Raw genomic sequence first — 13,309 nt, forward strand, 5'->3', positions numbered from 1 at the left:
GGCTTCTAAACTTCAGCATGTAAAAAATTTTCGAGCCCTAGAACACAGGTATATACATTGCCCCTTAAATCTTCTAGGGACCAGGTTTTACAATAAAGCTAGTTCTGTGTTGTCATTAATTGATGATCACTTTGAAACCTCAGGAGATAACATGCACAGAAGAAAAATTATTGCAATTGGGGTTTCAGTCTTTAAAAGCTACCTGCAACTTCCCCATAATGACGACAGTACTGAGCACAATGCCCTGGATACTTAGCACTGGGTAGGCAGACACTGATTGGAACGATGTTGCAGGTTACATGGGAGCCACTGAGTTCTGGGCAGGGTGCAGAGTCAGAAAATTTCTCCTTGTCCGTATGATACAAACTGAACAAATATTACACATGTGCAGTACATGATATATATGTGATCATTATAATTCTGAAAGCGGTTACTGCTCATGATTCCTAATTCACAACGTAGAGTCAGTGTGCTTTCTAAATAAAGGCACGAGATGGAAATAAATGTTTAAAATAACTTGAAATTCTAATTGAATCAGAAATAGTGTTATTTTCTAGGAAATTATTTCTCTTGAATGCCAGTATCTGCATGCTACCTCTGCTTCCCAGAAATAATTATCTGTTTGTTCATTTGCTGAAATATAGTTATGTGTGGGTAATTATAGCTATCACTTACTTTAATTGCCATCCTTTTACTAATGTGAACACAGACTTAGATCTTTTTTGGTATACTTAATTATTCCCCGGACTTGTGGTTATTTATCATTAGATTAAGGAACAGTTTTTAGCGTTAGGACATTTTAGTTGTATCACACAAAATATTGTGAGCATAAAGATGTTTATTTTGCGGAGAAATAAAGATATAAAAAATCCTAGCTAGGCCATTTTATGTTCAGTATGACTTTCTTCCTTGCTGCTCAATGAATATACATTTTATTGCTGGGCATCAGGAAACAAATGGCAATTAAAGAATACAGCCATTACATTTGGTTTTCCATTTATCATTCTTGAAGATTGTTTCTTTTTTTTACTCGAGTTATGTTTATCCTCGCTGCACAGTAAGGATTATCTGTGGTGTAAAGGGCTTTCCACAGGGAAGGACTGGGGGTGGAGGGTGGGGACCATCTGCAGGACCAGGAGCTCTGCATTCTTTACATCGGCTCCAGCACCATATTGAAACTAGCACCACCAGAGCACCAAACCACAGTGATTCTGGAAACATCTAAAAATGCCTTTTGTCAGCCCTGCTCGAGATAGATCCAGAATGCTGGCAAAGGATCCTTTCTTTGAGCCCATGAAAAACATTCAAATATACATTTTGCAACATCACTTTGTTTATGGGAATTGTATAGATTCTTTGGAACTCATATTGTTGTCTGATTCAAAGGCCAACTGCCAGAGGAAGCAAGCCTTCACATGACAATCTGGAATATTGTGCAAATATCTATTTTCAGCAGCAGAAGGTAGCTTTGCAAAGAAAGCTAGCTCCTCAGGCATTTAGAAGGCCCTGCCCCACTGCATCTGGCTAAAAATATTTTGAAGTCATATCAAATAATGGCTAATTTGGATTTCATTTAATTAACTTTTCCCCACTGTAGTTGAAAAGTCGGGATTCAAAATGGCTGGGTTGAAATGCCCACTCACCTCTTTCCTGGCACTGCTGCATGGTCCCTGTGTGCCTCCATTCAGACCCCAGCTCTCATGCTTACGAACTCCATGCCTTGGAGCAAATTACTTAATCTGTATGGGTCTCAGTTTTCTCATCTTAAAAATGGGGATAATTAAAGGGCCTGCCTTATGAGATTGTTATGAGGGTTTAGTACAATGATGTTAGGACAAATTGGTGTTCAATAAACGTTACCTATACATAGGTATCATAAAAGCTTAGATACTAGAGAGCTAGAAAATCACTGAAAATGTGTCTAATAAAAACAAAAATGCATGATGTAGTTGAAGTATAAGGCAGTGAGTTAATTTGCCCAAGACCATACAGATTATAATGATAGAATCGATGACTAATGACTTACTTACACATAGACCCCAGTGCCCCGTGTGTGTAGTCAAACATGCTTATCATTTTGGTGGCCTACACTGGTATTCAGTGTGATGACAGACATTACAAATTTGGAGCCTCAGAAATGAATGGAAATCGAGATATATGGCTGGAGTTCCAGGGAAGGCTCTGTTTTTTCCCTTAGAGGGTTAGAAGATTCAAAATAATATAAAGGACAGGTTGGCATGAAGAAGCCTAGTGAAAGGCAAGTGCACATCAGTCAACCAAAGCATTTATGAGGCACCAGTTGCATGCAGCCCTTATGCAATGCATGCAGAACCATAGGAAATCTAACCGACTCAGGAGGTGCTCTGTTTGGAAAGGGGATCATATGTAGTGTTAACAATACATTTCAAGAGAAATCACAAAACAGAACAGCCAGTAACAAGTGTCAGATCAATGACATAAATAATGAGTGCTCTGTTGCCTCCAGATGGAAAAGATTCCTGTGGGCTGAGATTTTTTTTTTTGAAATATTTTATTTATTTATTCATGAGAGACACTGAAAGAGAGAGAGAGGAAGAGACACAGGCAGAGGGAGAAGCAGGCTCCCTGCGGGGATCCCGATGCAGGACTCGATCCTAGGACCCTGGGATCATGGCCTGAGCCAAAGGCAGATGCTCAACCACTGAGCCATCCAGGTGTCCCGAGGATTGGGATTTTCAGAATGGATCAGATTCAGAGTAGAAGGGCACACTTTCCAGTGAAGAAATGATGTTGAGCTTCTGGACAAGAGAACAGGGCACTCTAACAGAAGTTAGAAACAGTTTGAAGAGGAGGTTTATTCTGTGGGTTGGATTTGAAGTTCAAGAGTCAAGGGACTCATAGCTGTCCACGGTGATTACATAAATGATGCTAATAGCTGGGGAGTTTCAGAGGAGTTCCAGGATGGAAAGATAGAAAAGGCAGAGTTTTCAAGGAAGCTGGAGAAATGGGATCATTTTTAGCCTCAGAGGAAAACATTTAAGGAGAAATGAGGGGAAATCTGACCACAGAACCATGTAGAGTGCCAAGCTTTTAGAAATCTCCCTTGAGAAGGGCAGACCTGGAGATACAGAATAAATGATCAGAGATAGAGGAGCACAGATGTCCAATTTCACAAAAACTGAGAGAGGCATGACTTAAAGATAAGGGGGTACTGGATAGGCTGGGAGGACACGAAAGGAGGATCAAACCTCATTGCTATTAGCTCAACAAACTTAATTTCAGGGATTGTGACCAGCAGGTACTAACTGGTTCATTACACAAGATTCAGAGACACACCACCTTCTACAGCCCGCCCCATGCTTCTGTTCTTAGAAGACTTTCCATAAACCCGTGGGGTTTTACATGGAAGCTTTACCACCACAGAGGCTATTCCTTTTCAACATCCCCCTTACAAATCTCAAGGGAGTCCTGGATCAGGATCCACACCACACATGATGGGGAGAATGTCCTGAACCCCACTGCCCCTGAGCATCCTGGGGAAAGATTCCTTGCAAAGCTCTGAGCAGGACCCCACTCACAAGGAGAGGATGTACAGAGTCTCCTCCCTCTACCTGGACCCTTGATCAAAACTCAAGGCTGATGACTTCCTGACTCCCCATCTGCCAACCCCCAGTGCAGACCGGCATGTTCTATAGTGTTACTATTACATCAGCGGGTGGGGAATGCCTCCCCCAAGCCTCTGCCTGCCTTCTTTGAACAGAAGAGTGGGGAATCTGGGGGGCAGGATGTGGATGGCTGCAGAAGACCTGAGCCCTTGCTATAATTTGGAAAAACATGGCTCCTGAAAATGATGGCTTCATATCAAGTGGGCTTGTTTAGCATTTTGAGGCCCCCCGTTGGGGCCGTGGAAAGGACATGTTGAGGGCAGAGAACTGTATCCATCGGGAATGTCACTTCAGAATGTGGTCTGAGGAGAAGGCTGTGGCCACAAATAACGTAGAACATGTTTGTGAATGTGCAGACAATCTTCTGGGATACAAGCCTTCAATGGAACTCAACAAATAAATGTTCAGATTAACCTGAACAGGATGGGACATCCCCTCCACACACATCACAAAACTTCAGCTCTGTAGGAACACAGTAGAATTCTCTACCCCAAGACTTGGGGGCTTTTCTGGGGCCTTTGCATAGCACACGGTAGCTGCAGAGGAAACCCCTTGCCAGCAGGAGAGATACATGTTAAGAATTGACAGGTGAGATGACATGATTTCTAGGTCTTTTTTTTTTTTTTTTTAAAGATATTGAGAAGTAAGTGAAACAAGATTAAAATAATGACTATCCCAAATCTTGGTGATGCGCAACTAGAGTTTCACTACATCTTCTCTTTACTTTTATATGTGTGTGAGGTTTCTGTAATAAAATGTTTTAAACACTTGTTATCTTAATAAGTAAAGTGGGTATGTTAATGTACTTCTACGTGCATTTTTTGAACATTTATTGCTTATTTTTATTATTTAGTGCTTACTTACTTTCTTTCCTCTCACTACATATTCTTTGCCATGTTTTAAAATCTGACAGCAGGTTCTTTATTTTGATCTGTAGGGTGCTTTAAGAATAGGAAAGCCTTTTATTTAGTATATTTAAATGTTCTGTATTGTTCTTTTTTAGTTGGCATTTTATTTTTATGATATTTTAGCATATATTTATTTTTAAATGTTCAAATAGAGATACTAATCCATTTTTTCCTTCATGGGTTTTCTTTTTTTTCCCTTTGGTGTCATTTTTAGATTATTTGCCTTTAAAATGTGCTGCTTCTCATATGGCAACAAGATAAAATATTGTATTGTTCAAAAACAAAACAAAATTAAACTCTGCCTTCTAACGTCCTCAGTGCTTCCCAGTTATAACTCTATCTTCTGGCTCCCACTCCCTTTGGCACATTGGCCTGAGTGAGCCTCTCCCACCTGTTTGCTTCAACCATCAAAGGTTTTCTGCACCCCAGGCTAGTCGGTCTCCTTTACTCCCTCCACCTGCACTTTCATGATGGGGAGGAGACACCACACACACCAAGGCTCACAGCACCCCTCCTCCCTCAACCGCCCCTCTGCACCCGGCTCTCCATCCCCATGCCTTCACCTGCCCTACCCTGACACCATCTGTCCCTCACTTGTTGACCCTGCCACAGGCTCTGGGATCCGTGATTCCTTTATTCAACAGGTAAGAAAGGCCTCTTAACTCACCACTCAGGTAAAATGGCATCATATCCCTTCCCCATCTCAGAAACCCATGGTGCTGTCCATTGCCTACAAAATATTATCAAATGTCTGTGGAATGGCATGTCAAGTGCTTCCCCTTGACCTTCCCTACCTTCCAGTACATCTTGCAGGGTCCCCCCCTCCCCCAGCCACACCCTCTCAGGGGCCCTTCCACTGGGTGTGGAGCCATCTGGAAATTTGATGTCTTTACCTAGAGTTCTCCCAAGCACGTGCACCTTGACTTGTTCACCTTTCAGCGCATTCTCCTCCCAGAAGACTCAGATCCTTTGATGTCTCCACCACCACGTGCCTCCAGTCCCTTCATCAGAATCCATCCCTGCTCTCTCTAGGACCCTGCTCAATGTCACCTGTCCCCACTGCCTGACCCGTATCTCACTCCACTGTATGTTCTGGCTAAGGGTCACTCCTTTCTGTTTCATTGCATTTCCCAATGCCTTATTCAGAGGGTGACCATAAATCTTAACTTTATTTAATTGACACTATATAAAGCACATCACGCTACTAATTTGGCTCTGAGTGTGTATCCTCCACGAGCTGACTTTGTTTTTATTCAGGGAGTAAACTTCTAATTTATAATTCAGTTTTGAAAAATGGACCCCAACGTTCTTCCCCTTCCTCAGATTCCTGGTCTTAGTAAGATGTCCCTGAAGTAGATTTTCTAGATGTGGATGTTTGTCTTGCTTGTGGGTCATCACTCTGTTCCCCTCACGGACAACCACACTTTTGGCACTCTTCTTTCACGTGAAGCCCAGACTCTTTGCTGTGCTGGGCTGTGTGGACACACAGTTTATTGCTGACTATCTGCTTATCTGGTTACCTGGAATTCCAGCTTGTAACTGATCTCAGATTTCCATCGTCCCATAGGTTTACCTGAAGAAGATGGATTCTCCAGGTTGTCTGTGAGCAGCTCTACACCCTCATCATTTCAGAGACAGAGAGAGAGCCACACCACCACCTGGTTTACACACCAGACCACTCTACCCGTGTTTGATTGGCCCCTTCCCCACATCTGTTACACCAGTCCTGAATACAGTATTCCCCCAGCTAACCTCAGACATTACTGTTGCTTCTGGCCAGGACCCATCTTCCCCCATGACCCCCATTTGCAGGCCTGTCGTTTTCCAAGTGCCGGCCCCAGTCTGCCCAGTCTGGACAAAGCTAACCTTTCCATGCCAAGGCATTTATATATATAACAGGAAGATTGACTGGGGGCCTTGTTATGTGTCGGTGGGGTCTTGTGGACTTCCCTGAGAAACTCGCTGACTCCTGTAATTGCAGAAGTGTGCCATCATTTGCTAATGATCTTTAATTTAGGAAGTCTGTATATGTTTAATCAATTACACCATCCTGGTTAATGATGATTTTAGGTAAGAGTAGCAATCACTTCATAATTTTAAGTCTCTGGATTGAGCTCATTCCATCAAGTGGCTTTTCTTTTTTTTTTTTTTTTTTTTTTCATGTATTTATTTTTCTTAGCGAGTCACCTGTGATGATATTCCATCCCTCTCTCCCAGGGATGATCTTGCCTCCCAGCGGGCATCTTTGGCTATCACACTGGTGAGGTGCTACTCCCATCTGGGGTAGAGACCAGGAATGCTGCCAAACCTCGTACAGTGCACCGGGCAGCCCCACGGCAGAGATACATAGCCCAAAGTGTCAACTGTGCTGAGGTTGAGAAACCCTGCTTCTATCCTAAGGAATCGTTATTTAACCCTCTGGTGCTCTAGAGGTCCTTTTGTATTATTTTGGTGGAGGACATACATTTTCTCACAGCTGCTCTTTATCCTACATGGTTGGTTAGGAATTGATCGCAGTGAAAGGACAGCTACCCTGACCTCTTCTGCCTAAAACTCTACCCAGTCTCTTCCTTGCCTTTGCATATGAAGGACCACGAGTCAACAGAGTTCATGTGACGCGTAGATTTGATAATGTCTTGTCTGTCTTGAATCCCCGCTTTGCCTCCCTGCAACTCCACAGATGAAACACCAACTTCCCTCTGTAGCCAGTCAAGGAAACCACTCACTCTGTGTTCTACACGTGCTCTTCCTTCTGCCATCGCTACTTCACCAGGCAGCCCTCAGTCTCCAGGAGAGTTTCCCTCCTCCTTTCCAGCACTTCTTTACTCAACTTGTGCCTCTATGGAACATTTCTTGATTCCCACCGCACTGCTTTTTTCCAGCATATTTCCTCTTCTCTTAAATGGATCTGCAGCAGTACTTGTGTCCCCATGTTCCCTTGGGAAATTTATTATTCAGGGAATATTTACTGACCATTTCAGTCCATGAACTTGAACAATTTGAGTTTATTGCAGTAAGTACACGGCTTGTCTTATTTGGGGGAAGGATACACAACTTAACGACTTCTTGGCATTGACCTCCATAGGTTTACCTGAAGAAGATGGATTCTCCAGGTTGTCTGTGAGCAGCTCCACGCCCTCATCATTTCAGAGACAGAGAGAGAGCCACACCACTCAGGTAATGACCCCGACATAGTCACGGTTGTCGTAATAGCTGGAATTAAGTGACGAGCAGACTCCCATGAAAGTGTGACCAAGAATGTATGTCCTTCCCACACTAGAGAACACAGTTGTCCTCACTTAGGCCCTAAGTGTCTTCAGCTCAATGTCCTTCTTTCTCCTCTTCTATCTCAGAGGCTCCAGCTTCTGTCTCTAGCTCCAGCTAGAAAGAGAAGAAGAATGTCCAAAACAAACAAAAATTAACAAATACTTTTAAGTTGAATATTGTAGACATAATTTATGTTGTGGTATTTAAAAATCACTGTCAGGTGAAGATGACATTACATCCCTGCAGTGATGCTAACACGTTCTATGCATTTGACCTCAGCCAAAGTAGGAGGACTTCAGGGGCCAGAGGTGTGGAAATAAAATGCTTGAGGCACCTGTGGGTTTATGCCATTATCTCTCAGTTTCTACCCCTAAATTCCACATAACACATATTCATTTATAATGTGGTAGTATATGGGGCACCTGGTAGAAGATATAACACTTGATCTTGGGGGCTGAGTTCAAACCCCACTGTTGGGTGAAGAGCTTACTTTAAAACAATAAGTAAATAAAGGAAAAGAAAATAGAGCATATGGTCAGAACACTATAAAATCAACATGAGATTATAGTCCACAAAGCTCTTTGATGCGTTTCAGGGATTTTGTGTGTATGCTTGATGTGTTCAGCCTTAAAAAGTTCACCAAAATAAAGATTATCACTTCAAGAAAAAAAATCACGAGGGTTTTTAGAAAGAAAAAGGATTTATATATGATCTAGTGTTCTTTTTATGCTGAATTTTAAAATATGGTTTTAGTCATTATCTTCAGAAAGATGAGTTTGCATTCAAGATGACACAACCAACAATGTATAAAGAGCCTGTTACCAATATTGTCAACATTATTGCTTTAATAACAGGATTATTTCACATGAAGCTACAGTACAACTTTTATGATGTCAAATATCTACATAAAAATCTTTAAAAGGGGGCCCTGGGTGGTTCAGTTGGTTAAGCATCTGCCTTCTGCTCAGATCATGATCTCAGGGTCCTGGGGTTGAGCCCTGTGTTGGGCTCCCAGCTCAGTGGGGAGCCTGCTTCTCCCTCTGCATCTGCCATTTCCCCTGCTTGTGCTCTCTCACTATCTGTCAAATAAACAAATAAATTCTTTAAGGAAAAATCTGTAAAAATAAGTCAGTCATGTATCCCGATGTTTCCATAAAATCAACAAGCCAGCCCATGATGCACTTTCATCTGAATATTTGGCGTTATATAGACAGGTCCATTGTCATCAGCTGAGATTTTTCTAAATAACACTGATGAGGGAGTGAGAAAAATCAATAACTGTAATCTTAAAAATAAATCTTACAGTAGGCAGTCTGCTGAAATCACTTACACCTTTATATAGGTACTGAAATAGAAAGAAAATATGGAATGGTTACAGTAACAGATCGTCCTAATCTCCCCCTCCGTTCCTTGGAGATGCATTCACTTTGCTTTGTAAGCCTTACAGATGCTTTATCTAAGGTAATTCCCGGGGGGGATCCTACTTACAATGAACTTGTAAGACTGATTCCGGTACCTTAGAGCCCAGAGGCAGGCCAGGTGACACCCTTTCCAGGGCACCCACTGCAATATAGTTCATAGAAAAAGGGCAGCCCGGGTGGCTCAGTGGTTTAGCGCTGCCTTCAGCCCAGGGCCTGATCCTGGAGACCTGGGATCGAGTCCCACTTCAGGCTCCCTGCATGGAGCCTGCTTCTCCCTCTGCCTGTGTCTCTGCCCCTCTCTCTGTGTCTCTCATGAATAAATAAATAAAATCTTAAAAAAAAAGAGAGAGAGAAAGGGTTGATTTTGAAAGAAGGCACATAAGGTAGGCAGCTTTGTAGCTCTTCCCCTGATTTTTCTTAGATTTGGCTAAGAAGCACAGAGAGATGGGAAATAACACCAGGAATACGTTTGTATCCCTAGTTTTCAATGCAGGTGTTCTGTTCAGGTGCACAGTGTCTCTTTTCCAGGAAGCAGGAAACTGGGCTCATTTTATTCCTTGCAAAAGTGCAGGCATCCTGTCATGGTAGGACACATTTCTCACTGTTGACAAGCTTTAAGACTTACGTGAAATTACACATGAAATGGCCACATGCCTTTCAGCATAAATGTGTCTTGTGTGACATTTATACATGAAATGTGGACACCTACAGACATACTGCCTTTTAGATTTTCTACTGATGCAATTAGATAAGAATTCTATAAAATCAGTCCTGGGCTGATTAGATATATAGCAGTAAAATTAAATGTTGACTACAGATTGAATTTCTCGTTACAGAGATCTATAGTCTAATTAGCATCATCCGTGATTTTAGTGAAATCTCTAAGATAAAATGTATGTGCATTATTGTATATAGAGAAAACAGGAAATAGATTCAGTAATTTCCCAAAGATCATAGGGAAAATTCAGGATGCCTGGTTTGAATGGATGCCAAGATCATAAGTCCTGTTTCTGAGAATGAACTTACCAAAAACCCTTTAAAAAGAATGGGGGAGGGCGCCTGGGTGGCTGAGCCAGTGAAGTGTCTGCCTTTGGCTCAGGTCATGATCTCAGGGTCCTGGGATTGAGCCCCACATCGGGCTCCCTGCTCACTGGGGAATCTCTTTCTCCCTCTCTCTCTGCCCTTCTGCCCTCCCATGCCCACTCATGCTTGCTCGCTCACTCTCTCTCTGCCTCAAATTAATTAATTCTGAAAAAAAAGAATGGAGGAATCATCCAAATTTTCATAAAATATGAAGAATTGTTAGTCAAGACAAAATTCACAGTGGCCATGGTGGACATTTGTAATTTGGCTTTATAGTTGCCAGTCACATGTTAAGGTTTCTCATGATGAAACTGTAAGGGGAGAGACCCCCCCACCCTTTCCCTCCGTCCTTTGAGAGCTAGACAAACACACAGTCAGTCTATCAACCGTGGATAATGGAGTGAGAGACATATAATGGAAGGATGAGAAAAGCAGATGTCACCAAGGGGGTGACAGGTGACTTGATGGCTCCTTTCCATGGCAACTGTTAGGCAGCATGTGACCACTGCCAGCCACTGAACCCACCTTGATTTCTGTCCCCTTGCCACATGCCTTTGTCTCACCTTCCAGTAAGGGCTCCACCTGCTCAGATGTGTAGAGTTTTTGTTGCTTGGATAAATAAGAACTTGGATACTGATAGAGATGTAGAACATTTTCTTATGAAGGTGGCGCCACAATGAGTAGTCGTGGTTTCTTTCCTCCAGGTGCAAGCATAGAGACAATGCAGGTTACGTCCTCTTCCATCTCACATTATTTACAAATTTGCAGCACATAGTGACTTTTCATAAAAGTAGTAAAAATAAATTTCACTTGAAACATTTGTAAATTGTGAAAGCTGGGACATTCGCGCATCTTGACTGTGGCTGGGTTCGTGTGTGCTCCTCCTAGGGAAGGCTCGGTAGGTCCTTGCTGTGCGGCAGGCCTTGCACGGCCCTCAGCACAGGTACAACTGGCAGTGAGTGTGATACCATGAAGTCTCACACGCTGGCCCCGATGGGGTGGGCGGCTCTGTGGCACTTCCCACTGCTGAGCTCTGGAATCTCAGAGGTCATAGAAGCCACTTTAGGTTGGTTTTGAAATTAGATAGCACTTATAAAAATCATATGCCATTTATCTACTTAAAAAAGTAGCTTTTTAAAAAGAAAAGTGAGTGCTATTCAGCATGATGAGATCCCTCCAAAGTAACCCCATGGTAGGAGACTCAGCGAGGAGTGAAATTCTGAGAACACCTTCCAACTCAGAGTGACTTAGCGTTTTTTTGCTGTGCTTGCCATCCTCTGCTGACTCAGAAGGCCGGGTAACCTGACACAGGATCCCCATGGATTATAAATAGAGCAAAATCTTGAACCGTGTGGCAGGTGGGGGCCCAAAGGCAGGAAGAATACAAGGACAGAGTGAATAAAATAAAATGTTTAGTTCTTGCCCTTGGCCTGAAATTGCTAATTACATATCTGCTCAGGGCTCTCTGCTTGATATTAAAGAATGAGCTGTTTCCTTTTTTCGCTTGAGCATACCTTGTTTGTATTTACATCTTCCTTTTTATTTTTCCAACTTCCACTTCACGCTCTCTTATTCCTCTCAGATGTCTGTTCTCCACAGCGATATCGTGTGGCTTATGAGCTTTGATTTTCACTGTGGCCATTTATCATTATTACTTACCTTTTTGTTATATAACTTTTTAAAAGAAGTTAAGAAGTTATTATTAATATCTGTCATTTTCAAATATTCATTGTCAGAAATCATCGATGGTCACTGATAAAATAGTGCCAATCCAGCACCCGAGAGCTTAATAAATATCCAACCTACTCCCGACACAGCCACCAAAGATTAGGTGCCCTAATCAATGTATGATTGATCCACAATCAAGAGACAAACTGTTATGTGGTTTTTTTACTGAACCATCAAAGAAACCTTTCTGTAATGTCACATATCAACAAAAAGAAGTATTGCTGGGCTCTAAATAAAGCCAGTGCCTTCCTAGAGTATTCATTGTTTTGTCACTGTGGACTGCCTGAAATATATCCTGGCAGGAAAAAGAAACAGTGTGCTAGATAAAATAACAAAATGTAGACACATTTAGTTCAACCATTAAGGGATCATTCTAAAGCACATGGGAGGAAATAGAAATTAGATAACCACTTCAAAAGGACATATATGTGTGACTCATTGATAAGGTACAAACAGAAGCAGATCTAGCATAGAAAGATCTTTCACGCAGCTGAGGTTTCAGGGAATCAGTATGCACCCCTTGTGATTTCCATATTATGTGCAAGAATGAAGGCAGTAAATTAATTTGATGGTATGAGTTGAATGGCAGTGTTTTCAACAGAAAAGAGACCAATCCCGTAGAGATATATTTCCAGAAACTTGGAAAATAAGAAAACAAAATAAAATCTTATATTTTGTAATTTTCCTTCATAAAATTGTACCATATGTATATCCAAAATATATTGAAATGCATAGTGTTTTTCTGGTGAGCACATTGACTATTATCAATGAAGAGATAATGCAATTTTAAGAACTATTAGAAGAATAAGAAGTAAAAAGGTTTTGTGCTGTCTCTACATGCTTACCTTCTGCAGTGAGCCAATACCATTGCACAGGGGAGTGAGTGACATCGCAGCAGAGATAATGTGGTTGACTACAAATACTAGCTAACTTCAGAATTTCAATATTCATTTAATTAACTAAATTTAATTTTTAAAATTAAAGAAAGGAAAAAACCAGAAGAACTGGCTATGAATACAGTAATTCATACAGTATTTAACATGGGGGTAGAGAAAGTAGCAATTAGTTTTCAGATAGAATAAAGAAAATATATATAACATGACAAGTCTGCCCCACAATATAACAAGTGTTTACAAACAGGGCTTGCTGTATTATCTTGTTTTGTTTTGTTTTTTTCAGGGTCAGTATTCTGACCATCAATTTGGATTCTAACATAGTAGATGCTATCTAAAATATGCAGGTTAGACAGATTCGGGAG

At 41.7% G+C, this 13,309-nt stretch overlaps 1 protein-coding gene and 1 long non-coding RNA gene across 17 annotated transcripts in view; one reads left to right on the forward strand and one right to left on the reverse strand.

Moving 5' to 3' along the window:
- MYO16 (myosin XVI) overlaps positions 1-13,309 on the forward strand; it is a 591,124-nt gene that overhangs the window by 555,624 nt on the left and 22,191 nt on the right. For 13 of the 16 annotated variants that reach the window (XM_072761001.1, XM_072761005.1, XM_072760995.1 and 10 more), the window contains one exon: positions 6,120-6,577. In XM_072761001.1, coding sequence (XP_072617102.1) covers positions 6,120-6,448 — 329 coding nt within the window. In that variant the 3' untranslated portion in view covers positions 6,449-6,577. Of the gene's footprint in view, positions 1-6,119; positions 6,579-7,637; positions 7,730-13,309 lie in introns of those variants that run through there. The other 3 variants (XR_012002051.1, XM_072760993.1, XM_072761002.1) reach the window with 3 other exon arrangements.
- On the reverse strand, positions 6,528-11,536 carry LOC140599317 (uncharacterized). The gene is made up of 2 exons (XR_012002053.1): positions 10,887-11,536; positions 6,528-7,933 (listed from the first exon to the last, which is right to left on the reverse strand). It is a non-coding gene; the product is annotated as an uncharacterized lncRNA (long non-coding RNA).

Source organism: Vulpes vulpes, chromosome 6 (genome assembly GCF_048418805.1).
Source record: "Vulpes vulpes isolate BD-2025 chromosome 6, VulVul3, whole genome shotgun sequence".
Lineage (NCBI taxonomy): Eukaryota > Metazoa > Chordata > Mammalia > Carnivora > Canidae > Vulpes > Vulpes vulpes.